The sequence below is a fragment of the Hemibagrus wyckioides genome, linkage group LG15 (assembly GCF_019097595.1).
Source record: "Hemibagrus wyckioides isolate EC202008001 linkage group LG15, SWU_Hwy_1.0, whole genome shotgun sequence".
NCBI lineage: Eukaryota > Metazoa > Chordata > Actinopteri > Siluriformes > Bagridae > Hemibagrus > Hemibagrus wyckioides.
The window spans coordinates 14,006,298-14,033,580 of NC_080724.1; the positions used below are offsets into that span (position 1 = coordinate 14,006,298).

At 36.7% G+C, this 27,283-nt stretch overlaps 4 protein-coding genes across 8 annotated transcripts in view; 3 read left to right on the plus strand and 1 right to left on the minus strand.

Annotated features, from left to right (window-relative positions):
- ephb2a (eph receptor B2a) overlaps positions 1-3,690 on the minus strand; it is a 52,886-nt gene extending 49,196 nt beyond the window's left edge. Inside the window, exon 1 of one of the 2 annotated variants that reach the window (XM_058410763.1) lies at positions 3,518-3,690. In XM_058410763.1, coding sequence (XP_058266746.1) covers positions 3,518-3,617 — 100 coding nt within the window. In that variant the 5' untranslated portion in view covers positions 3,618-3,690. The remainder of the gene's footprint in view (positions 1-3,517) is intronic. The other variant, XM_058410764.1, reaches the window with a different exon arrangement.
- A 9,536-nt stretch (positions 3,691-13,226) lies between these two features.
- On the plus strand, positions 13,227-18,708 carry lactbl1a (lactamase, beta-like 1a). The gene is made up of 6 exons (XM_058409037.1): positions 13,227-13,340; positions 14,438-14,524; positions 15,952-16,109; positions 16,263-16,468; positions 17,165-17,270; positions 17,730-18,708. The coding sequence occupies exons 1-6, from the start codon at positions 13,227-13,229 to the stop codon at positions 18,706-18,708; spliced, it is 1,650 nt and encodes a 549-aa protein (XP_058265020.1).
- Positions 18,709-21,687: 2,979 nt separating this feature from the next.
- Positions 21,688-24,986, plus strand: LOC131365583 (guanylin-like). Its single transcript, XM_058409246.1, has 3 exons — positions 21,688-21,813; positions 22,494-22,686; positions 23,699-24,986. The coding sequence occupies exons 1-3, from the start codon at positions 21,745-21,747 to the stop codon at positions 23,761-23,763; spliced, it is 327 nt and encodes a 108-aa protein (XP_058265229.1). The 5' UTR covers positions 21,688-21,744; the 3' UTR covers positions 23,764-24,986.
- A 338-nt stretch (positions 24,987-25,324) lies between these two features.
- Positions 25,325-27,283, plus strand: part of eif4g3b (eukaryotic translation initiation factor 4 gamma, 3b) — a 37,297-nt gene continuing 35,338 nt past the window's right edge. For all 4 annotated transcript variants that reach the window (XM_058409236.1, XM_058409240.1, XM_058409238.1 and 1 more), the window contains exon 1: positions 25,325-25,951. In XM_058409236.1, coding sequence (XP_058265219.1) covers positions 25,797-25,951 — 155 coding nt within the window. In that variant the 5' untranslated portion in view covers positions 25,325-25,796. The remainder of the gene's footprint in view (positions 25,952-27,283) is intronic.

A 27,283-nucleotide genomic window follows, 5' to 3' on the forward strand; every position in this document is an offset into this window, starting at 1 on the left:
TAATAACTGATTTGGATTTTTTATTTATTTATTTATTTATATTTTTTTTGAAGAAGTGTCTTTATCATCTAATAAAGAAATCTGACATTTTAACTTTCCTTTATTTTCCATACACGTCTTTATACAACCATTATTAGATTCTGATAACCTTTCAGTAAAGGTAAAAACTATAATCCACCAGAATCTAAGATAGAAAATTAACTTCATAAGCTACATCAAGGTAAATCCTGTGCAGAAAATAATGGAATTATATACATTATATACCTTTTCAACGAGTGTCTTTTATGCAGATTTATGTTATTTACAGCACAAAAGGAATATCTGAGATTTTAAAAATATAAAATAAAAAATGTATTCAAGCAAACCTAAGGTGATTTTAATTTGAAATAAAATCATAGGTCAATATGATCCCAAATAAAACAATCAATATTATATCTAGCTTACATATCAATAATATGTCACAATATCACAAAATTTGTGAGCAACGTTCTAATCATTTTTTGTGCTCAATTATTTCTTTTTTATTTACAGAAAAGTATCACCAGTCTTTTCAAATGCAGCATTTCCATATTGCTAGCAGTTTGCCAGTCAATCTATATATTGTATATTGTAGAAATGTCATGAAGTATCATGATATTTATGCCAGTTTCAGCCTCTAAGCCTACCAGGACTCTGGCCTTACATTCTCCAGCCTTGCATCTCCACTGTAGTTGTTGGAAAGCATGCCTTAAAATGAATAACTGTATAATGCTATAATAAGATATCTGAAACTACTGAAAAGGAAATTCAATTGAGCCACGTCTAATCTGCATTTAAATGAATGGACAGGGTGCAGTACGTTAAATGTAGTATCTCTGAATGAAGTAATGGAGAGGTTTCCCGAATTGAGTGCTCATTCTGACTCCTCAGTTTTGGATAAAGCCTTTGTGGCTACATGACTGATTCAGCAGACATGCATGTGAAACAACTTGCCTGAAACCTACCCTGGTGCACTAACCGAGTTTCTATGTCAAAATCTAACAGACTATTGGGCAGCATTTGATCTCCCAGCGATTTCCAAATGATAACACTCACGTATTATCTATTGTAGTTTATTGCCGAATAAGGAAAAGGCATCTCATTTTCAGAGCAATAACAATAATGACGTGAAGAAGTTGCCACGTTAAAGGGTTGTTTAATGTGCTAATGTGCCTGCCGAAAAATAAGAGATGTAAGTGGGTGAGGTCTGACGTGTGAGGACGTGCTCAGTGTGGACTGTACAGACAATTTGGAGCCAGCCTTTTTTATGCTCCCAGATTTTATTGGTTATTTATAGTGTTCATTAGGATCCAGGTCATATCAAAACACCCTTAAAAATTAGTCATTTATACTTTAGAATAGATTCTGGGCTCGGACTTACAGTTTATGTTTGTTAGAGACACCATCGACTCTGACTAGTACAAAATCTAAACAAAATAGGACTATAATCAGGGTAAAAGTCAGAAGTGGTTCTTTTGGATATAACAACCACTGGATGAGTTTTACTAGAAAACAACATGCTAAAATCACAAACCCAAAAATGATTTGTTGACTTTCATGCAGGCACAGAAGTCCAGCTGTCAGCACTCTGTAATTTGTTTTTTTCTCTCTCTCTTTCTTATTAATATTAATATTAAAAGTGAAAAATAAGCATTGAGTCATAATCAGCCTCCACATTCTTATTCATCTGGCCAGTCTTTATCAAAGGCTTAACACATAAAGGTGTAATTTAAAAGTAGGAGTGACTTCTACATAACCACATTACATAAGCATTATTAACTGCAGAATAATCACCAACCTCGGCACTGACCTGCGATTATGATAAAAAAGATTTTGGGTCTGAAATAAAACCTGGGAATTTAAAGGGTAGTTCCATAAAAGTGAAAGGAACTCCGATTGTTCCTTTATTATACCCATTGATCTGGCCGTAATAAAGAGAAAGAGCTTTTAGTGTCACGCTCAACAGGTACGAAAATAATGAAATCAGTCTTCTAGATGCACAGTGGGGGTGAGAGAGAATTTCTGTGCTATTTCTCATGAGCAGATTATAGTCTTGGCTATATAAGATTTTTTTTTTATTGACTTTTCTGAGCATTTCTCTTAAATTAGCTTTACCAGTCCCTTATGTATTAATATATAGAGTGTGCACTATATATGCATTTGGCTGGGATGACAGGAAAATTGAATTTTATCTGACATTATGACTGATGGTATTCAAGCACTGAATTTTAAACACCATGGGGATGTGATTTGTCGTCATGAAAACGTGCATAAAGAGACTATTTCAATTGTCATAACCTGTTTTATGGCTTTAAAAACTTCACTAGTTGTGCCGATGTACAAACATCATGGTCCATGTAAACTTCTTTCAAGCCACGCTTGTCAACCGGACCTTTAGGGATGACTTTGTTTTTTATTCTGCATTCAGTGTCAAAGTCTGTCCACTTCCTAGTCTATTTAGGCAGAGACTGTTGCCATGGTCACCTAATTGTAGCCCCACCCCTTGACAAGAAAGACACTGATTGCCTGATGTGGTCACGCCCCTTATCAGAGTTTTTGGGGATGAACAAGGATTTTTAGTGATAAATAAGCAGTTGATAAAAAAAATTGTTGTTTTCTGGTTTTATACATAAATCAGCAAAAAGCTTTTTTTTAAATAAATAAATAATAATAATAATAATAATAATAATAATAATAATTATTATTATTATTATTATTATTATTATTATTATTATTATTATAGACCCCTGTTTGCCTCGTTTAGTCTGGAAAATATTCCTGGCTATGTCCAAACATTAAAGCCAGGTTGTTTCTTTTGTCAAATTCTTGGTATATGGGACCATGTGGTCCAGCAAAATAAGCAGTCAATCTTAAAATGGAAGAAACGCCCCAGCACAGTTTTCTGGTAGCTCCTGGTATGAAGTAACTTACAGAAAACGAGTTCAAAGTTCCACTAATCTGACATAATATGCAGTAAAGTCATTGCTGAAGCCCATAATGCTGAAGTCTCCAGTGTGATCTCTGGGCAGCTTCAAGAATAGGACTAACTGAGCTTTAACCTCCAATAATGTCCAAATATATACATATACACATTCAAACACTCTTTGAAAAGAGACACAAGCAAACAAAATGTATATTTTACATATGAGGTTACTGGCTCATGGGAATGAAATGAAAAGCCAATTTCAGTGCAAAACAGAGAAGGCTGGCAGTTGTTGATTTGCACCTGCTATAAACAAAAAGAGGATACACAAAAGCCCCCCAAGTGCCCCCTCCTCCAAAAAAAAACCAAAAAAAACAACAACAACAACAACAAAACAATCAAACAAACAAAAACGACACCAAAAACCACCGTTACTATTCACCCTAACCCTGTGTGTGAAATGAAGACGGTGTTCAGGACAACGGCGGAGTCGAGCATCAAACACAGCCTGGCACTGATACACACAATTCAGAGAAGAGCCACACGGTGTGACAGAGATATACGAGCCGCACTCACCTTCTACAGCCCAGATAGATGGCATTATCCATAATAAAGCAATAATGTGCATAACTGCCTTCAGAGGGGCCATCTGACTACGAAGAGCCGGGCTGTTCATTGAAGATGAATCCGCTGGCCCATCTGTAAAAGCGCCGTGTTCACACAGCCAGGCGGGTAGAGCACACTGAGAGCCAGCGCGCGCACACACACACGCACACACACACACGCGCACACGCACACACACACACACACACACACAACTACGGCAAGTTCGGTTGAAACCAATCAAATACGGACAAAGGGGGAGGAGGAGGAGGAGGGAGGGACGGGGTGTCTGGTCGGTAGTAAATAGCTCTGTTTAACACACTAATCACTCGATCTCGATCAATTATTTATTATGCTTTATCATACTGTTTTATTATTATTATTATTATTATTATTATTATTATTATTATTATTATTATAGTATTACAATAATACGTATAATAATAATAATAATAATAATAATAATAATAATAATAATAATAAAACAATTCACAGCTATTTATTTTTATCTGTAGAAGTTGAATATTTTAAGCCCGTAAACCATGCCTGAGTCAAAATGACCTGGATCAGATTATAATTAACTAATTCATCATTGACCAGGTAATGATCCCATGAGCAGCCACTCACCTGAGATGATCTTATTGACTGTTTTTCAACTGGCGGCTAGTCTGGATTCTACAGGGACATAGATTATAATTATCTACATTTTATGAGAAAATCTGCTGTTTTGACGTGGCAAGTGTTGGGAATTTAATTACATATATTTACCCTCTTATATACTTACTGAAATTATGAAAAAGTAGGTTTCAAATAGTCTCAAATAGTCTCAAATAGAACTCAGGTGAGCATAACATATTTTGGTCATAGTGGTGGTGTTTTATGGGATATTTATTCACAGCTATTCATAGTACCCCAAAGCTTCTTTTAACCACTTGGTAACACTTCAAACACATTCCCACAAGCAGCTACCAAAGCTGAGATACTTATTCGTATTGAAGGTCTGACCCTTAGTCTAGGGACAGGTTGGTCCAGATGGTTTGAAATTTGTGATTAGTAATTGGTCCAAAGTCATCAGCTGTGACCCATGATCACTCTTCAGGACCAGTTCATTACATACTACAATCACAGGCATCCAAAATCGATGTCCGCATAATGTATGCAGGCCCACCCTCTAGGACTAAAGAGAAGGAGGCTCTGTTGCTGGTATCTGCCCCTTATAAAGAACAAGCTGGTTTCAGTAATTCGACATGGAAGGCTTCTGCCACCTGAGGGTACTCTGTAGTCATACATGTGCCAGTTGTTTGCTCCTCCTTACCCAGTCATTGACTGCGAGTACCTCTGACAATTCAGTAGACTCAGAATGCTTGCAAGTCTGGTTCTGTCTATTGCATCGTTTACCCTTTAGCATAGAAGTGAGAGATGCAGTGACTGAACTGAAATCTCCTGTCAAAGTTTGCATAACCTTGGAATATAGGATGTACCATTTCCTGGGCAAACTCTGATTAATTCTTGAGATCCCAGTTATACACTCCTTCGTTCCACTGGATAAATAGTTAGATGCAAATCCTTCTGTAATATGGGACACTTGGACAACAGATGAGGATCCATGTGCAGAAATTTCATAAGCGACCATGTAAACAACATAAATTCGACTTTAATCCTTCAAGTCAACATGCAAGATTGTAGAGATCAAGGCCAGAGGGTAAACCAAAACACAAACCAAATAAATGGAAACAAGGCAAGAGTCATACACAGTGATGTTAGATTAAATAAAGAGCTGAAAACTTATAGCTAATATCGACATGGTTTTGCAATGACTGAATGTTTATGCACTGCTTATACAGTATAGTGGTAAATCAGGAGGCGTAGAAGTATGTGCAAGTGTCAGAGGTTGTGTTCCTATAGAAAACAGCCTCTGACACTTCTGGGTCATTTTTTCATTTGCTTCCATATAAACAGTTAATGCTGGTGGGTAAGGAAACATTCATTGTCCTTTTCACAACAATTAAAATCGTGTAAAAAGTAGAATAAACATGCAATAAATAAACAAATAAAAATGTAACATGCCAGTAAAAATAGGGAGAAATGATAAAAGCTAGTTAAAATTCGAAATTAAAAAACCTTATTGTTTAGTCAATAATAAAAGCAATCTGATGAAGGTTTATTGCTATATGGCGCTTCTATGATGCTTTTACAACAATATACAGCTAGTGCAGTACAGAGTAAAATGAAACAATGTTCCTCCAGGACCATGGTGCTACATAAATCACAGAACTAAGTACACTACATAGACCTACACAGTACTACATAATGGACAGGTCTGCAAACAGCAGTACAGTGCAATAATTGACAGTGGACCGCCGACTAGTACTTAAAGTTTCAAATACCAGACATTTTCTATGAACTTTAACACACAGCCAGACATTAATATTCTTGCTTCTGCATTTCACACAAGCTTAGTATGTTTGTTGTAATTCTAGGATTAACTGTGAGCAATGCAGGTGAGAAAAAAAGATGATCAATTGATATGGGTCAATTTCTTGCCATTTTGTTACCGGAAGTAGAGTTGCACCTGTGTTATATTCCTTAAATAACAGAATTCCTTTTCAGTAACTTTAATAATGCGTGATTTAGAGTCCAGAGAGTCATTAATGTTTATTACTAATACTATTTATGCTTGTGTTAAGATCTTGCATCAACAGTGCCATCTGGAGTTAACGGGAAGAAAAAGAAATAATTTGGTTGAAGGGAAAGAGAAGGGTATTTCTGGTGTTGCATAATTATCCTTAAATTGTCATTTCATCGTCTTTCACTTCTTATCACAGCTAGGATTGAGGATGACTGACAGACCACTCAACATGAGGAATAAAACTGGCCAACACCTTTGTGTCTGTTCTCATGGTCTTTGACCCCTATGTGTGAGGCTTTTACATAGAGAACACTCAGATGTGAAGACCTTAATACTTGGCTTGGTCCATTTTGTTAACCATGCCAGCACCCAAAGGCCAGAAACATTTATTCAGTCTAGTTGTGTTATTTCATAGTCAGCCTCTGGGCATGTTAGGGCCTGAAAAGGTCATGGATGAAAAATCTTTACGGACAATCTTTATGGGGCTCAGTGCACAAGTACAATTTCTGCATACAAAAATTATATATATATATATATATATATATATATATATAGCTGATATATATAGTATATTAAGCTGATGTTTAATTGGAAGAAAAAATTCTTGTCTCATGCAGAACTACATCATAAATTTATGCCACACCAGAGCAATATGCAAAGCTGTGAGCAAGAGGTCAGATAAACTAGGCAGAAAGGCAAAAACATAGAGAGACAAGAGGAAATAGAGCAGAAGAATATGGAGCTGACATAAAGGAATCTAGGATAATTCAGCCTCAAGATGAGTGAGGACTGCAGAAAACCAGCAGACTACAAGATATGGGGTCGTTGCCATGGAAACCTTTGCCCAGAGAGATCGGCGACCCTCCTGTCCCCTAATGCGAGCACAGTACAAATTGTAGGTCACATATGCCACCAGCAAACCAATCACGTCTAATCTGTCTTGACTTGTGGGTCACGGATTGTACCATGAAACTGGTCTATTCTGGCACGTAACACTGGTGAATTAATGCACAACAACATGGGTTTTTTGTGTTTGAAATATTGGAAATATGATAAATTCACACTAAAATAAAATAATTTTCATGGTTAATTATTTTAATTAGTAGACTTTTTACTTGTGCTCACCGGTCAGCCAGGGAGAGGCTGGAGAGGTGGACTGGACATCAGAACAGCTCTTATACCCAGGTACTCGTGGGAACAGCAACCTCCAGTGTTGAATCATGTCATGGCAGGGGGGGGTGCAGAGCACTCTGCAACCATCAGAGCAGATAAATATTTGTTTATGCTTTTATATAAGCTGCCAACAGGGGGCAGGGGTAGAGGAATAATTTGGGTCATTGACATGAGTCATTAATGAGGCAAGAACACATGTGCAAGTATTATATATATATATATATATAGAAAAACTAAATATATATATATATATATATATATATATATATATATATATATATATATATATATTAATGAGAAACAGTAAGAAATAGTCAGAAATCAAACTATTATCCTCTTATAACAACATTGAATTTGCATTTTACATTGGCATTCACAGATAATAAGCCTTAGGGGAAATATAAAAAAGGAAATGAGGTTAATGGAGTGTGATTTCACAATTTAAAACATTATTATTGGGAAGGCAAAGTGTCAAAAATAGAGCCAGAATCGTGGCAATTAATATGTTTTGTTTAAAAAGACAGGTAGCCATTTTTCAGCTTGATGCTTTGCTGCTATTTTGCAGTTTTTAATAGATTGACTAATTAGAAAAGGCTGAAGAGTCGGCTGAAGAGTCACAGGCTTATGCCTGTGAATTCATAACAATTTACATGACATCTGTCACATCAGCCTCACTTGTTGCTATTGACAGGTTGCATCCCAATAACTTTCAAGTGTTTCTAATGTAGATCTGAAAGGCTGAACCTCCCACTTCAGAAACGTTTATTTGCTGAGGAGAAACACACTCGACACCCAGCTCTACCTGTCTCCGGCAGACCTTTGACATTAACACACTGTGAGATGTGGCTTGTCTTCTATTGCTGCTGATGCAAATTGGAAAAATTGACCTCGCACAAAGAGGTGACATGGGGTCGCTCTGTCTCTGACATTTCAGGGCTGTGGCTTAGTTTTCTGTTAAGACTACTAAGATGCCTGGAGGACATGCAACTATTTCATGAGTAATTTAATATGTGGAGCATGGACATGCCCCTGTGTGAATAAGACCCTGGAAATAGCAGCTGATATGGAAGACTGCACAGCACCTCTAGAGTCTTAAAGCAGGGCCAGGGTCATCAGCACAAATAGAAATAAATGGGGGATGGAGGCAAAAAAAAAAAAAGAATTGCTAAAAATGAGAAAGATAACTATAGCCGGTTTGTAGTAGTGCCCCCTTGGTGCACTTCATCTATTTGAAAATGACAAACTCTGCTGCTTACCTCATTCATCACACACAGATACCACTAAGAATCAGTGCTCTGAGGATATGAAAAATGGAAAAATTTGGTCGAAGCATTATTTTAATTATTCAGCCACAGATGGTGCAAGGCTAACACTGTCTATGTTTAAACATCTGCTTTGGCCTTCCATGCCTGTTCAATCCATTATACGCATTTGTGTTCAATATAACATTTTACACCGAGTGAGTTCTCAAAGCTGATTGGTCAGAAAGTGACAATTGATTTTCTACAAAAGAAAGTCTCTGGGACAGGGACTCGCATGGCAGATCCTCCATATAAGATTAAATAAATGGATTTAAAAACTAGCTTTAAATGGATTTAAATGAAATGGATTTTGAAAAGTTTCTGTAAGAAGATTTATTTATTATTGCAAAAATGTCATCCGGTATTTTTGCCATGCAAAAACCTTCAAGATGGTGGAACTTGTAGAAATAGAAACAGCCTTTATTTGTCACATATACATTACAGCACAGTGAAATTCCTTGTTTGCATATCCCATCCTTGGAGGTTGGGGTCAGAGCACAGGGTCAGTCATGATACAGCACCCCTGGAGCAGAGAGGGATAAGTGCCCAACATTAATAGCCTGGCAGCTGGGAGGCTTGAACCCCAACCTTCTGATCAGTGACCCAGCACCTTGACCACTGAGCCACCACTTCCCTTGTGTGTTCCAGTTTCTCCCTAACATGACAAGATGGACATTTTTTTGTTATTAAAAAGCATTTATTATTAGCTTTGGGAGAGAAAATAAAAAAGAGACTAGGAAATGACTGAACAACATGCAATTATAAGCAGTTAAAAAATTATGTATTATAACATAAAAATTGATAAAATAAAGCACAAAGAGACATGGAAAATAGTCAACTTTGGCCACATCACTTGACCCTAATGTAGATTATTGTCTTATAACAGCACACTTCATGGTGTTTTATTTCTTATGTAACAGTCATGAAGGCTGCTGCATGTGTTTTGCTTCATAAATGCTGGGATTTATCCTTCCATGTCTTTTCCACACATTATACACTGTAAAACATTTCAAGATGGTTAAACTTAGATTCACCTGCTGCCTTAAAAAAGGAAGTGAACTCAACTTAGAGATAAGCCTTTCTTCAACTCATAAGTAGTCAGGACAATGGATTATTCCACTTTGTCAAGACAAAGTTTCATATGTGAAAGCTTAAAGCTCTTGAGTTCAATATCCAATAATTCAAGCTTTTATTGTCATTTCAACCACATATAACAGTGCTACATAAAACAACATAGAGGTACATAACAAGACAGAGCTAAGGACTGAATGTAAGTTATCCTAGCCACATAAAGTGCAATGTCTGCAACCTAGTGCAAACAGAGCAAGACAAACAGACAATACAAAACAAAACATTACAGGACAGATACACAAAATACTTAAAATAGCACCGACCCTGAGTTCAATATCCAAAACGTATCATGTCATCTTGTCATGCTGCCATGTTTTACAGTGCACTTATACAGGCTCAACAACTGAAATGTCATTAACACAAGCATACATTTATTGAATCCCATTTGGTTGCCTGCTATTTTATGTTTCATGCTGCTCCAATAAAACTTCAGCATTAGGCGTGTCACAAGGCTTGCATTTTACATATAGAGGAAGAAAGCATAGAGGAAGAATCTGCTGCCCTCTTGTGCTGTTTGCTGGATCACTGTATGAATGCGTAGTGATCACAAATGTACTCAAATATACACGTCATATCATACATAAAAATCATTTGTGTAATCTAAAACATCATTAAACAAAATCCACCACAAATGTAACGAAATAATTACATTACATTAATCATTACATAATAATTACATAATGACAAGATTCATTTTTCATGCACGATTAGTCAGGGAATGAAGGTTAGGGCTGCCGAAGGAGGTGTGGAAAGACACTGCGATGTTTTATAAAGGAATGAAATAAAAGAACAAGCAGCCATTATTCCACCCTCTTCAAATCTGCTGTGCAATTTTAAGACTCAAGATTTTATTTGTCGGGTACACAATTATATACACTATACAACTTGCAGTCAAATGAAAAAAGAGCTCTTGTGCATAAAATAAACAAAATTTAAGAAAATATGTTTAAAAAAGAATAAATATAAATAAGAAGAGGTAACAGAATATGATTTATGTGCAATATGTTAGATGTTACATGGAGTAGCATGGTGTGCAATCATGTTACCTGTAATAACAGTATAACAGAATGTGCAAACATTATCCAATAGAAAGTGATGTATTAAGGTGAGTTCATTTTTGTCCTATCCAAGCAGCCATCTGTTACAGATGACAGCTTTATTCCAGTTCAGAGACAAGGAGATACAAATATGCATTTAAACTAATGCACACAGGAGACCTAGTGAATAATGTGTAGGATGAGTACATATTATATTTCAGACCTGACACTTTGATTGCTTCTGTGATGGAAGGGGAAGTAACAGAAAAAGGGAACAGATTTGTCTGAAAGAACAGATCAAACATGACTTTTTTGGGGTCTTTTTTCTTGCCAGCGGTACACCAGAGCAGACCCAGATTAAGGGCGCACATGAGCTTTTAAATTTAGGCTTGTGTCTTTGGCATGGTAGGAGGTTAGTAATGTAAAACGTTTCAAAACAAATAACTTGACTGCTTTCCAGCTTGCTCATGACCGTTTACTCACAAGCTCAGCTCACTGATCAGGGAGAGACAGGGAAAAGAGCTATGGCATTCATATTTTTGATAATAAAAATAAAAAGCTAAGGTGTATCATGTTAGTCTGTACCCTAGCAACTTGTTCCACGAACACCACCCTCGTGCTAAACCATGCCTTAAAAACTGCTACATGTATATATTTGTGAGAAGCAAATGCTTAATTTCTTGCTTTTTCCAAATTTTATAAAAAACTTATGACAGCCATAGTAAAATCTGGTATGGTTTTAAAAGTCACATTATGGTAATTAGAACTAATAATGACTAATAATTGTAACCATATGTAAAAATGCAACATAAGCTGTAATGCATTAGACATTATGAAGCAAATTTTTTGGAAAAAAAAAAAAACAGTATAAATACAAGGCTAAGCAGGGTTTGTATTTTTTTTTTTAAATAATAAATAAATAAATAAATATTCATTTATTATTTATTTCATTATTCACTTCAACTGAGGCGAGTATTACATTCCAAATGAAACCATTAATTTATTTCTTGTTAATAAGTTTCAAAGAGGATTTCAAGAGGAATTATTTGGAAATTTTGTTGAACCAAGCACTGCAGCACCTCCAATGGTCAGAAGACAAAATACACAGAATGTTATGAGGAAACAAAGCTAGGGTTCAAGCCTAGACCGTAGATTCACACAGCCATCAGTGTCAGTCAATTTAGGTCAGATGTTTACACTGAAACTCCCTCTAGGTTCGATGAACATTCAGCCTGACATTTTTCAGCCCATTTCTCTGACACATCTAGAATCCCGTAGAGCATTACCGATCTGAACCACTCGAGATCACAAATGCAGCCGCAGTGTGAGACATTTCAGGATGGTTGTACTTAAAAACCAAAAAATTCACCTGCTGCCTTAAAAATATGAGCAAACTTGAAGATAAGCTTGATTAGTAGTCAAGACAATGGATTACTTTACGTTTTCGTGTTTTAAATCTTCTAACCTTGGGTTCAATATCCAAAACTTGGAGTTAAAGAGAAGAATATAATATATCATATAACTTAAATCATATTTTACAGTGTGCCTTTAAATGTATATTCTTTCTTCTTGCACTTAGAACTTATTATATAATGCATTACTCAACACTAGTTTCACTGTTAAGCTGTTGATAGATATTTATAGACATTTTAGACCTGCTCTCTAACATCACACCCAGATAACCAATTGACAGCTCGTACAATTTTAATTCATAAATGATATAAAAGCATAAATATTGGTGTTTTGTGTACAATCAGTCACATAACAACACCCCTTCATCTGTAATATCTAATATGTTGTATTTAGGTGATGTACAAGGTCATAGGCCTCAATATCTGGTTACAGCTAAGATTTAACTCGCAAAATTCATCTTGCATTAACCAGATGATGCGTGAACCAGATGAAGCCATACAGGAATGGGCAGGATTCATGTGTGTGAAGGATTCCCTCATGGGTGGAAAGCGTAAGGAGTTAGACGAGGATTATGACGTGGAGTGCATCGTGAGAAGACAGAGAAAGGTTAGGATTATGACTGATGAGCAGACGGTAGCCACATTTGTAGTTCCTGCCTGGTAGCTTCAATCTTCTTGTCATTTGGAAATTTCTGACTGGAGCAACAGTATAGAAAGACGAAAGAAGATCCTGAGCGGTACTGCGTCATGAGGCTGAATCTGTGGCACTGAGTGGCTCAGAAAAGCATACTCTGAGGTAAGATCAACTGATGGTAGAAAATATTGTAGCACTATTGAGTTCGGAAACTGAACATTAACAGTATCAGTTTCCTGATTAACAAGAAAAATAATAAAACAATAAAAAAAGATGGCTGTCACGACAGCATTAGGGTAATTGGATCTTGATCTGCTTAACTTTTCACGTCTGCTGTACCAGTGCAGACAAATCAAACCTGCAATATGAAGCTGAAGTGGACTAATCTAGGCATCATCTTCTTCTTCATCCTCTCCCTCATCATGACTGGATGTTTTATATGGCAGTACAGACTTCCCAAGGCCAAACCAGGTAAGCGAGTAAAGAATTGCATTGGGGGGAAAAGCTCTCTGAATACATTTAATACCTGGACGTTCATTTGTAAGTTTGGCTTTCTGATCTCCTTATGCTTCAGTGATTGTCTGTGGGGGAAAGCCAGAGGATTAGACCAAGCTTGACGTAGAGACTCACAGATTACTTCGGACTGTAAAGCCTGATATATGCTTGGGGGAGGAGCTGCTGAAGGAACTGAAACCCTTTAGAATGAAATTAGTACATCAACCTAATGCACCTCATTTCTGATTCACACTGCATTACATTCAAATGAAAATGCAAATATAAATATTTTATGATAATAGCCTGGGGTCAATAATGTAACCTATAGTCCAGATTGCATTTCAGTGTTTGTGTCATTTTGGAATAACTTACACGATATGTAACATTTTATTAAACAGCTGGATAAGTCTGTAATCTGTAATTGAAAGGATTGAAACATGACATGGCCTGCTGTTATTGGAAACTAATTAACGATAGAGTGGTTTGAGGGTCATTACCACCCTGAAGGAAGGATTTGAAGGATTTGTATTTTATTCTATTATTCAACTCTATTTATTATACCCACAACAAGAGAGTTCATAGTATCACTTGTGTTATAACAGCTATAAGCTTCAGCCTCTTTTGTTCTACTCTCTTAAAGCTAATAAGAGAAAAATTGCAGCATTTCATTTTACCAAGAAATCAGAAAACACAAAATGGTACAACTCTCCCCCGGACAGAAAGTATACTGACTCTTAGAAAGCTCTGACACACAGGACTCCTACCATAAACTATTCTGTATATTATAGTCATATATTACTTAGACACTATCCATAAATGTTACAGGAATGTTTCCTATTAAATTTGTAAATGTTTTACAAATTTTTTGCCATTAGATTACATGGAGCAGCGTAAATGAGTTGTTACTACCAAAATGATAATAAAACAAGTGCATTCATTTAATTTTATTTTTAAATTTGTCCTTATATCATATAGTCCTTGATTTATCAATCACCATTACAAAATTTTCTTTCAAATAGGTGCTTCTCTCATGTCCTGTAATTTTTTCCCTATTTTAGTGGCTGAAATAAAAATTGAAGAGCTGTATGAAGAGAAACTGTGCCCACGTTTCCCAGAGCCTGTGCCTCTGAAGCATCCCATACCTGTCCTAATGGATGCTCTGGAAAAGGTAGGTCCAGCTATGAATACAAAATCATAATGGACAACCTGGATCATTAATCTGCTCCTGAGTGCTTTTGTCATAGCATGTCATGTGTGATTTTGTTCATTAATTACAATTCAATACTATTAAAATTATTAAGTACACCATAACTACTAACTAAAGTATACAACTGCTATTCTCAAACCAACTTTCCCCTTCCAAAACCACCACAGAACTGCTGCAGAGTATCAGCTCGCTCTCATGCTTGTGTTTGCTCATTTCTGTGTTTCTTCATGGACATCTGATTCTTTCCAATATAAATGTCATCTCATAAATTACTTATGAGTTCCTAGAACATACCCATTGAAAAGTGTTTATGTCAGTCACATGAGATATACTGTTTTCTGTAATGTTGTAACATGATAGACTCAGAAATAGAGAGAAACAGAAAGTTAGGACAAAGTACTACTTCTCACAAAGTTCTACTCTGTATCATACCAGTGTTACACACACCCATATCCCCCTGAGAGCTGAGCTGAGAACGGTCCAGTATCTAAATAATATCTGGTCAGTGGTGGTCCTGTGATTGTCAATATCTGAGTTATTCTATAATTGGGGTGCCTTTGTGTCTCACTGATATTTCATTTACCAACATGTATGTAAATTAAGCCATTTAAATTATTAGTAAAGTGTCCTTAATAGCAACATATGTATGCAAATGTACTTTAAACTTTAATAAAACCTCTACAGCATTTCTGTCTACCCCAGCACACTACAGCTATACTTTACCTTGAAATGTAATCAAGTACTTTTTTGCACAAATGTGTAAATCCATTTAACAACTCCTGCTTGAAACATCCTTTTCCTGGAGTCCATTATTGGTTATGAAAAATATCCATTTTAGCTCCCACAACAAAAAAAAACCACGTCCACCTCTATGAAATATCTGGAACATCCCAGTCACATGTTCCACAGAAAACTGAATAATCTGAAAAGCATTGTAGACAGTGGCTATAGAGAATCAGAGAATTGTGTAAATTCTTTATTTTCAGTGATATTGACTGACAAGGTCACTTTGAAAGGGCAACCATATAAACCATATGAAAGAATTAAAGTAAATTATTCATTGAAAATCTACATTTAAGTAAAACATTAGAATCATCAGAATGTCCTTATTGTGTTAATGCCAACAAAGTTGAATGCTGTAAAGAAACCATTTAAAAAAATTTATATTGTTACCTAAGATGGTTGGATATAATTGTGGAATACTTGAATGCACATTTTCCTATAAGATTCACTGTTGAAAAATAATAATTTGTAAGTGTTAAATTGAAGCCCAAGCATATAATCAACCATACAATATATCTACATGGTGCTCTTGAATATATCTGATAAAATTCTTATAGTAAGGTGTGCCTAATAAACTGTCATCTGTAACATGAAAACATTTTTAGGTGGATTCTCTTTTGAGGACCAGCATTGATGTAAAAACACTGCCAGCGATTTCATGCATTGTCATCTATAACGACTCCGTGCTGTGGAATGGGAACTTTGGCAGAAGAAATGGGAGTGATCCAAAATCTTCACCACCAAACGAGTACACAGTCTATAGGTGAGGAAATGACAGACTACAGTCTCTTTATACACAACATGACTCTTGCAGATCATCTCATTAATTGCCATATTATTCAGCATATCTTCATGTTCTTGTTGATATGATGGTGATATAAAACTAATTCATCACTAATGCGCATTTCTACACCAGAATCGCCACTTTATCGAAGCTCTTCCCCACTCTGATGCTGTACAAGTTGTGGGAGGACGGTGAAGTGAGCTCCTTGGATGACCCTATAGAGAAATTTGTAAAGAACTTCACCATAAAGAACCCCCTGGGGAAAGCATTTACAAGAAACCGAAAAAAACAATCCCTTTCCTCTATTACTCTCAGAAGGATGGCCAGTCATCTATCAGGTATCTAGATATAGGAGGCCCGATCACAGTTATATTTAGGTTTAGCTTTTGTTTTAGACTATGTAATTTAGTTTGATAATTTACTGATTTGGGTATGCTAATTAAAAAGAAAAAAAAATAGTAAAGTGTAAATGGGAAAAATCTACAAAGATTGATTATAAAGGTGCCAGGAAGAACCAAAAATGGGTTTTTCTCAGAGATGCTATGGAAGAACCATTTTTGGTTTCCCAAAGAACCTTTCAGTAAATGGTTCATGAAAGAATCCCCTCTTGGTGCCATGCAGAAGTTTCAGGATGTGCAATAGGAAAGTTTCATGGCTGTTGAGTTGGCCGTTGACCTTGCGTGTGTTATTACTTATTGTAATTCTAAAGTCTATAATTAGTTCAATTGTGCCTAATTACCTTGATCACTGTAATACACATGTATAACTATAAATGCAATTCAGAGCTTTAGTAATCTCCGACTGGTTCAGCCTGTAATTCAGAATTTGACATTATCCTTTAATGATTATTTATTGATAGTGTTTTGGACTGGTGCCAGAAAATAATGAAATAAAGACACTCCAGAATATATACAGCATGGTATTTGAATACAGCTTTTAAAAGAAAATGCTAGGATTATTCTGTGCTAAGGTAACAGTGTTCAATAGATCAGTGTCTATTACTGTCTAATATAATGAAGTGTCATTGGCTACAGGATTGCCCAGACAACTTAGAGGGACCAGTCTGCTCTGGAAAGGCCAGATTCATGAGGCAATTGATTTGTTGCAAGATGATATCCTTGTGGCGGACCCTGGAACAAAGTAAGATAACTAATTGTGTGACAAGTGCTATTGATGCCCAGATCTCAGGACAATATATACTGCACATTTTTCTTGTGCTGTAATACAGCTCTTAAAGCCTTTATTCATTATCTGGTGAGATGATTCTGACATGTCCAAGCATAAAGTAAGTGAAACACAAAGATGTTAAAGATGCAGGTGTCATAGGTTTTTATTTGATATCCTTTTGTTTAGATTTTACTGTTTTACTATTATTGATCTAGTGTGTAAAATTGCTGTGCTTCAATGACTAATAAATATGTAATGTCTAATAACTAATGACTAATAAATATGCAAATAAATCTAGATAAATGCTAGATAAATGCCAGAATAGACTAGATTAATCAAAATCCATGAGGACATCGATCACCAGAGACAATATTTGACATCCATGAAAAAGAATTTTCCCAGACAAGTGTTCTTTCCCTTCTCTGTCCCCAGATGCCACTACAGTAACCTGGCCTTCTCCCTGTTGGCCCACATCATGGCAGACAAGGTGACAGGAACTGATTATGAGAGCTGGGTATCTAAAAATATCCTCCAGCCATTAGGCATGGAGGACACTGGCTTTGACATCACTGCAGAGATTGAGAGAAAGATGGCAGTGGGGGTTTACCCAAGTGGCCAGCCCACACCTCTCTATGACCTTGGCTGGTACCGACCCTCTGGACAGATGTACTCCACTACGGCAGACATGGCCAAGATGACGATTGTTCTCCTGGGGGCATATAACCATGGATTGCTCCGGGTGGACACACTGAAAACTATGCTTACGCCTATGTTCCACTGCGACACCAGCTACTTCTCAAACCAAACAGGCACACCTTGGGAGGTGTATGAACAGCTGGAATATGAGATATTCCGTAAAGATGGAGATCTGGATGGTTATTCGGCTGTACTCTCACTTGTGCCGCACCTTAAGCTTGGGTTGGTCATTCTGATGGCTGGGACTAAGCCTGCTGATGAAGATCTCGTAACCAAGTCATACAGTTATCTCATCCCTGCTATGGAGAGGGCCTTCAGGGATGCACCTCATGTTCTTGTACCTCCTCCTGATCCAGCTCCCTATATAGGCTTTTTTACCTACAGTAACATGACCTTCTATGAAATCAAAACAGGCTCAGACGGGGTACTGTCACTGCAGCAGTTTGGGCCAACTGTGGATGGAATGATCCCTTTGGAGTATAACATTTGGAGGTTGAGTTATTTAGAGGAGAGGGTGTTCAAAGTGGTGTTTGAGAAAGAGTATCCATGTCAGCTGAGGATCAGGAACACTTCTATTTCAGTGGAGTCTCAGGATAGGCAACTGTTTAACTTTTACATGTTCAATGAGAATGGCCTTGCAACTGGATTTGATGTGCCAGGCCTGAACACTTACAACGTGATGCGAATATCACGCAGACCGATTTTCCCCAACTGAGAAGATACTTGGAAAAAGAAACTTAGTGCTTAATTATGAAGCATACAAATAAAAAGACTGACTTTTAAATATATATATATATATATATATATATATATATATATATATATATATATATATATATATATATATATTTTTTTTTTTTTTGTACGCTAACATCAGTGGTATATGAGTAAATGAATATTATGTGAGGAACAAAACACGGCAGGAGACTAAGAGAGCAAAATCAGTCATGTCATATTCCACCCCACTGCTGTGCTCCCTCCACTGGCTTCCAGTAGCTGCATGCATCAGATTCCAAACAATGATGCTTGCCTACAAAGCCAAGAATGGACCAACTCTCTCTTACCTCAAAGCTCTTGTCACTCCACACACTGCACCACGCTCCCTCTGATCTACTAGCACTACTCGACTGGACCCACCATCACTCTAGGTTAGGTTCTGGCACCGAGATGGTGGAATAAACTCCCCCTAGATGTCCGAACAGCTGGGTCACTGGCCATCTTCAAACAACGGGTGAAGACCTACCTCTTCCTGAAACACTTAAACTAGAGCTGTTTGTTTTATGTATAAAAAATTTTTTATTCAGTTTTAGGCTGATGGTATCTATATTCTGTAACCTAGTGAACCAGTGGTGAAGTATTCATTGATAGAGATTCAAAGCACTTTTGTGTTGCTCTGTATAAGGACGTCTACCAAATGCTGTAAATGTAGATGTCCTTTTGGGGGCAGGGATGCTATTTTCTCTCCCCTCGGTCAATCAGAGTGAACAGTACCCAATCATGACCATTTGTGAGCTTATGAATGTGGAAGAGGGCAGTTGGCACTTTCCTGCAAGTGTGTTAAGCTGACATGTGTCATGCACATAAGCAACAGTTCAAAGAGATGAGTGGCTCTACTTGGCTCTCTCTCTATGGACAACCTGATTAGTAGATTATTATAAACCTATGCTATGTCTTGCAGGTGGCGTAAGCCGATGTTATCCCTTTCTGATCGATCAGAATTGAGAATTTAACAGCACCCTGTTGCATACTTCAAAGAAGCATATTTTATACTGAATATCTTTATTGTAAAATGAATTATACGTGCCTTAAGGATTTTACTGTAAAAGCTGAACTGGCATGACATTGTTCATCTTATCCTTATTCAGTAAGATTTTCAGCCGTCAAATAATTGGGAAAAAATGAAAAATAAAAAAACTTGTACAATATGTGTGCACGATTAATGCTTTTTATTACATCATTTTGTGATCCATCAAATTGTAAGGGCATCACATGGAAAAGAATGTGCAAGCAAGAAGGCCTGCAAACCTGGAGGAATGTGCCCCAGTTCCAGCTAGCTTAATGGAAGGCTATAAAAAATATTTAGCCCAAGTTAAACAATTTAATTTGGGTCAAATGTTGGGTCAAAAAGCAATTCTTCCAAATATTAGAAAAACTTCTGACCTACTCGGAATGTGATGAAAGGAAAAGAAGCTGAGATATGTCACTGACATTACTATAATTCTGACATTTCCCATTAAAAAAAAGTAAAATAGGAGGAGAGGGAGTTTAAATGTATTTGGCTAAGGTGTATGTAAACTTTGTGTGTATTATCAGTTAAGTGATTCAGTAGCTGTGTGAAAGGTCAGTGATATCTGTTTTAGCGCTTGGGATTGCTCTATTCTTGTTCCAGCATCTTAGAGTTTGTGTCTTCTCGCATTTTTCATGCCTTAACAAATACATATAACTTAACATTGCTTGGTAGATCAAATACGCATGTTCCATATATTTTGATAGCCAGGTATTTGGTTGCAATTATTTTTTCAACCCAGCGAAATACTGCCTTAAGCAAGAATAAACTCCTATACAACTAATCATTAACAATCTGCCACCATCATTATCTTCTTTTGAGCTTTAGTATGCACCACTAACACTGTGCTGAAAGAAAAACAAATTTATCAAGGTTATCAGAGTTTACATTAATTATCTTTGTTAATAGAGAACATGTAAACATCAGGGTGTAACAGGACATCCCACATGAAGACTCACACACGTATCATGTAACATGGGGAAAGTTGAGTCTGGGGGAAAATAAATCAGCAGTATTTACACTTACGTGCCTACTGACAAGCACAAACTGCTAATGGTCCATGATCAAGACATCCAGAACATCAGTGGAAATAAGAATAAGAGTAAAAATATGAAAGAAATACAGGTGAGCACACAGAGTTTTACACTCTTATGCACTCAATCAGACAGAATGGAAAAGACAAAAGAATTTAGTTCATAAACTAGAAAATGAAGCTCCTACACTATAAGCAAATTAAGAAAAAAAGGTTAAACAGTGTGCTGTATGTTAACTATTGGAGACTGGAGATCAGAGATTTCTAGAGACTAGGACCAGGACATTTTCAAATTATTTTATAATTTAGGAATTTTATTTTTGGAAATAAATAATAATTAAAAAAAAAAAAAATTAAAGTCCCTTTTCTTTTAAAAAAACAACAAACAAACAGGAAAACTGCACAAAAGTTTGTAAGAAATAATAATAATAATAATAATAATAATAATAATAATAATAATAATAATAATAATAATAATAATAATAATATCAAATATGCAATGTGATAAGAATAAGATAAATTCTATTTCTAACAAAAACTGAATATACATAAAAAAATACATAACTAAAACAATTTAATTATAAAAAGAAAAGATAAATAATAATACCTGATTTAATAAAATAAACAAACAGTAAATACACATGTATAAAAGTTAAAAGGTACAAAAGTTAAAAATACTTCAGAAAAAGACCCTCTCACGGAAAGCTACTGAAATACAGCTGTGATACTGAATTGTTTGTCTTTGTACTGTTACACACAGCAATAAAAAGATGTTTTCATCACTAACGTGCCAATCAACCTGCAGTTTATTAACTAACATTACAGGGTGGAGATGATAAAATGCTCGGATTAGCTTTGAAGTTGTGTTTTAAAAGGAAAAGCACGGGGTACGACGAGCTCAGAAAACAGTACAATAGAGGGCTCAGCTGAAGATGAAGGTCTTGCTAGTCGGTCTCCTGATTTTGGCCTTTGGCCTAAACTCAGATGCTGTGATTGTTCATGTAAGTGATATTATATATATCATTATATTTAGTATTTTTTTCGATGCTCTAATGAAATGAGACAGACTTATGTGCAGTTATAAAGTGGAGCAGTGTCTCATTTAATGGTGAAATAATTACTCAGGATAGTGTTGTGACTGAGAAATACTGTTCCAGTGATAATACCATGTAGACTTACTAATAGATCATGGTAGATGATGAAAGGTACTAATTCACAGAGAATGACAATGTCCTTGTCAAAAAAAAAATTGAGTTTGGCAGATAAATTTATATCACACTCTATATAAATGTAGTTTTGCTTTGTCCTGTTAGAGGAAGCCTTTATGTTTCCATGTAGAGCTTCACAACATGAGTGTTTTCATTCCCCTTACACCCCTTGAATAACATCGTTTAAAGAGTATACTATAAGTCCTGCTGGTGATTTTCTAAAATTTGCTCAATACCTACATCTGGGATCAATGTACACATTGCACAACAAAATGACAAATATTCTGGACCTCTGTGTGTGTGTGTGTGTGTGTGTGTGTAGGGTGTGGTGCCTGACTCCACAGTGTGCATAGAACTGTATCTAAATTAAAGCACAAGATCATTTTACCATGTTAAGCAAAAGAGGTTTAAACATATTTTGCTATTTGGAATTGAATTGTAGAATTGACTGTGATTTTTCTGTTGTTATTCAGGAAGGAGAATTTTCTTTCTCTCTTGAATCAGTAAAAAAGCTTTGGGACATCCTGGCTAATGGAGAGTCGTCCGAACAGAGCAATCTCTTACGTGTGTCCAGTGCTGTGACGGTTTGTGAAAACCCACTTCTTCCCAAGGAATTTCAGACTCTGTGCCAAAGCAAAAATGCACAAGTTCATTTCTCCAGCCTTGGTAAGTAATATAATATAATATAATATAATATAATATAATATAATATAATATAATATAATATAATATAATATAATATAATATAATATAATATAATATAATATAATATAATATAATATAATATAATATAATATAATATAATATAATATAATATAATATAATATAATAGTTTGCAACTACCAGTATTATGGAAATGATTCAAAATTCACAAAAAACAAGCTAAAAAATATAGATATGTTGACCCACACACCAGCCAATTTAATAGGAACACCTGTACACTTGGACAATCATGTATTTATTTAATCAACTGTGGCAACAGTGCAATGTGTGAGAATAACTAGAGTGGTTTGAGCTGACAGAAACGCAATGGTTATGAATAGAACCCCATTTTTATAACATTATTAAGCAGAAAAGCATCTCAGAATCCACACTAAATCAAACCTTGAGGCAGATGGGCTTTAACAGTAGAAGAGTAGGAATCCAAGTGGGCACATGCTCACCGAAACTGGCCAGTTAAAAACTGGAAAAAGACCAGGCAAGACCAGTTTCTATGTTTTTTTATTTCATTTTTGGCACCATTCTATATAAATTCTATTCTTGGGTGTGAAAATCCCACAAAAAAGTAGCAATTTCTGAAATAATCAAACCGGCCTGTCTGGCACGACAACCATGCCATGGTCAAACTCATTAACACCATATTTGTTCCCAATTCTTATTTTTGCTGCAAACACTAACTGAAGTTCTCGACTTATTTCTGCATTTATGTATTGTGTTGCTGCCAAGTGGTTGGCTGGTAAGATGCTGAATTGCATGAAAGATCAGTTATATAGGTGTTCCTTTTAAAGTTGCCAGGGAGTGTATATGTTAAATGGCAGAGGTGTCATATGAAGGCATGATACTTATACTGAAAGTTGATGTGAGGTTTATATTACAATGAAGTACATACTGATATTATGTTCTTTTTTATTCTCTGAAATGTGAACTGAAAAGATGTTTCTTTTTGTGTTTCCTGCAGCACTTCTCTCCAGGAATAGTGATGTATGTGAGATCTGTGCATTTGCAGCTTGCACTGGTTGCTGAACATGACTCAGAATCATACTAGTACTACAAGACTCTCTCTTTCTTCTTCTGTCTTTTTAAATTCTAGTTATTTTTATTAGTAAAACAACTTAATTATGTATACCTGTATATAATCTTTCTTTGTACTATAATCAATTGTATGTCCAATCACTCTTTAAAATGAGCTTTGTCTGTAACTCTATTACAATTCTGGTGTGATAGCTTTAGGGTCACTTTTTATGTATTAATTTTTCCCTGTTTTCTGTGTGCATTATACTATCAGCATTTATACAAACAATTGTAATTCCATAATATACTATAGCTCCAGCAGACCCCCGTGCCCCTAATTAGGAATAAAGCGGGTAAAGACAATGGATGGATGGATAATATACTATAATGATGAATAATGATGACCTAAGATGAAATTAAAAATGAAAGAAATCTCACTAACCAATTTTCTATGTCAAAGCACCCGAAAACATTGGAATATATATACATATATATATATATCAGGCATAACATTATAAGCAGTGACAGGTGAAGTGAATAACACTGATTATCTCCTCATCATGGCACCTGTTAGTGGGTGGGATATATTAGGCAGCAAGTCAACATTTTGTCCTAAATGTTGATGTGTTAGAAGCAGGAAAAATGGACAAGCGTAAGGATTTGAGCGAGTTTGACAAGGGCCAAATTGTGTTGGCTAGACGACTGGATCAGAGCATCTCCAAAACTGCAGCTCTTTATGGGGTGTTCCCGTGCTGTAGTGGTCAGTATTTATCAAAAATGGACCAAGGAAGGAACAGTGGTGAACCAACTTAAACTGCCAAAGAAGTTAATGCTGGTTCTGATAGAATAGTGTCAGAATACACAGTGCATGATGGGTCAGGGCTGTTTTGGTAGCAAAATTGGGACCAACACAATTTATTTATCAATAAATAGTTAAAAAAAGGGCCATAATACTGTACTGGTAGGGAAGGTTTGCAAAATCATTGCAAAAATGATTAAAAACATCTAATCAAATGCCATGCCACTAGTCTATTCAACTAAATATGTGGTTGTTTATGTTGCAGTAGAATTAATATAGGATTTTCACAGAAATAGAGATGAATACTTGCAATGTTGTATGTCTTGTATGTTTTCTTTGTAATTAATCTGCAGGTATACTGATCCCCAAAAAACACAGCCAACAAACAAGTTAGCTGGTCACTGATTTAAGAGGACACACTGCACTACATGTAAAAATAAAGGCTGTATATTTGTGCAGACCTCTGCGTGCATGTAAACAATGTGCCAAATATCTCCAACTCTAACCTCGTTATTGAGAAACTGCAATGATCAATAATTCACGCAAGGTGTCACTGTAACATCATGGACCAATTCAGAGACGCGCTTTGGTTATAGAAAATACGTCAGAAAGATCACACTAACGCACCAAACACGAAACTAACATTGGTGTAATATTTTGAGATGATAAGTATGATAGTATTCGGTTTCGGCGTTTAGCCTGTGTTTTCGATTTCAATCGCCACTTTAAATTCCATTGTCCGAAAGTTGCCGGAAATCTCCGATGTAAGCCGAAACGTCAGTCCTGTAGGACTGCTGGAGGCGGCCACATCGCCATGTTGAACGAACTCATCCTACTCAGTAGAGCGCTACTCGTGAAATAGCAGTTCTAAAGATCGGGTTATTCTTAATTTAAGAAAGGGCACGTCGTCGAGATCGCCCTGGCAAGCAGAGACGAACTGGATCCTCGGACACCCCGAGCGGGGAGGGGGAACAACCCCCCTACCTTCAGCAATGAAGACAAACCCCAATAAGCGCTAGCTAGCTAACGTTAGCTTGCTACTGTATCAATAAGCTATCTAGACTGTTAGCTAGCTAGCTAAAGCTTTCTGTCTAAACTAGCTTTTCCGCCACCGGCAACTTGCTCGTTTAGGGCCTGCTGCTGGCGCAACTTGCTAGCTAGCTAGATTTTATAGGCGTTACTTTAAGCTGCCAGTCTACGTAGCTAGCTATTTCTGTAAATAGTCGCCTTTGATTTTTTTTTTGCAATGAGTTTGCCGCAGAAAGCGGTGCCGAAGTCAGCCGCTCCCGCCGCCGCCGGACCCGGGCCGGCTAACTCCTCTCAGCTGCGGACTCCGCTAACCACAGTGCCGCTGCCGGGGCTGCCGCTCGCCCAGCAGCCTCCTCCGGTACCACCAACGCAGTATCCTTCACTGAAAACATACCTCTATCACTTCGAGCTGAATAATTCTCCTCTGTGTGTTTTGTGGCTTTGTTGGGCTTTTCGTTTATGTGGTGCCGGGTGAACGTGAATTGTAGTTGTCAGTTTGATCACAGATCGATGTCGTCTGCTTTGTGTCCACTGTTAATAATACAACCAGATCGCGACTATTTTATTCGGGAATGTCAGTTTCCCCAGACTAAAGCATGTAAACACATAACTAGCAACTGACTAGCTATCGTGCATGCTAGGCGGCTAGGGGTGTTGTTATCTAGCTAAGATGAGCTGTATGTTATGTTTTTAGCATTTGCTGTGATCCTGTAGTTTCTTGTTTCGTGTGCTATCATGAAACCAGTCGGGTTTTTTTTTTTTTTTTTTTTAAAAAAAACAATATCAGGTTAAAGTCGTTAGAGTTTTGTAAAAGCGCACGAGCTCTTACACAATTAATTAAAATCGGAAGCGTATACCGGCTGCTGGTGTGCTTTAGCTTGCTGTGCTAGGCGGGCGGACGGGTGGGCTGGATGTGGACCGTGTTCCGTGGGCCCCTTTAGTTTGACATTTCTCATTTGCCACCCATCCACATGTCCGCATCTTTTCAACGTTTTTTCCCATAAACTATTACTCACACCTTTTCAGCCTAGACTCTGGCCTAATTCTAAGGAAATGTGTTTCAGTTCTTTCGCAGGTTTCCAGTCTGCTGTACCGCAGTGCGTATGACACTTGTACACATGCTATTTGCGGATGTGTATGTAGTCCATCATATTTGTAAGGGTGTCCTGGGAAAACCTTTCACACTGGAAACTTTAGACATTTTCTCCCCCCCCCCCTTCATTTCTACTGTTTCCTTCTCAACCAGAAGTACATAGGGAGAGAATTACATTTGACTCTGTAGATGTCCACTGAAAGACGCCACATCTAAATAAAAATCAATGCTGGGGTGGTGTGATGCAAAGCAGAGGATTGTTACATGATAAAGTTGATAATAGTCCAATAACAGCAGGTCTCGAAGTAAGGTCCTCTGCAAGACAAGTCATAGCAGCTGTAAACATTTATTCCTTCACCAGCCACTTTTTTTTTATGCCTTTAAATTAATTAAAGTAAAAATTGCATCTTGTCATGTTGACTTCCCCATGTCGGAAAACTTTGCTAACGGTTGCAACACACTGACACCCAGGGTTACTTCTGTAAATGTTAAGTAAGCGTCACTTTACAGAAAACTTCACCATGTTACCGAAATTAGGTTTCGTCTTTGTTCAGTAACACATTTTGTTAATCAGTTTATTTGTTGTTGACGTGGATCGTCTGCCATTCGAG

Excerpts from the sequence above, each read along its gene's own strand:
- LOC131365583 (XM_058409246.1), top strand. The coding sequence starts at position 21,745 with ATGAAGGTCTTGCTAGTCGGTCTCCTGATTTTGGCCTTTGGCCTAAAC. Across the intron at positions 21,814-22,493 it reads CAGATGCTGTGATTGTTCAT|GAAGGAGAATTTTCTTTCTC; the intron begins GTAAGTGATATT and ends GTTGTTATTCAG. Across the intron at positions 22,687-23,698 it reads AGTTCATTTCTCCAGCCTTG|CACTTCTCTCCAGGAATAGT; the intron begins GTAAGTAATATA and ends TGTTTCCTGCAG.
- lactbl1a (XM_058409037.1), top strand. The coding sequence starts at position 13,227 with ATGAAGCTGAAGTGGACTAATCTAGGCATCATCTTCTTCTTCATCCTC. Across the intron at positions 14,525-15,951 it reads TAATGGATGCTCTGGAAAAG|GTGGATTCTCTTTTGAGGAC; the intron begins GTAGGTCCAGCT and ends AAACATTTTTAG. Across the intron at positions 16,110-16,262 it reads AACGAGTACACAGTCTATAG|AATCGCCACTTTATCGAAGC; the intron begins GTGAGGAAATGA and ends TTTCTACACCAG.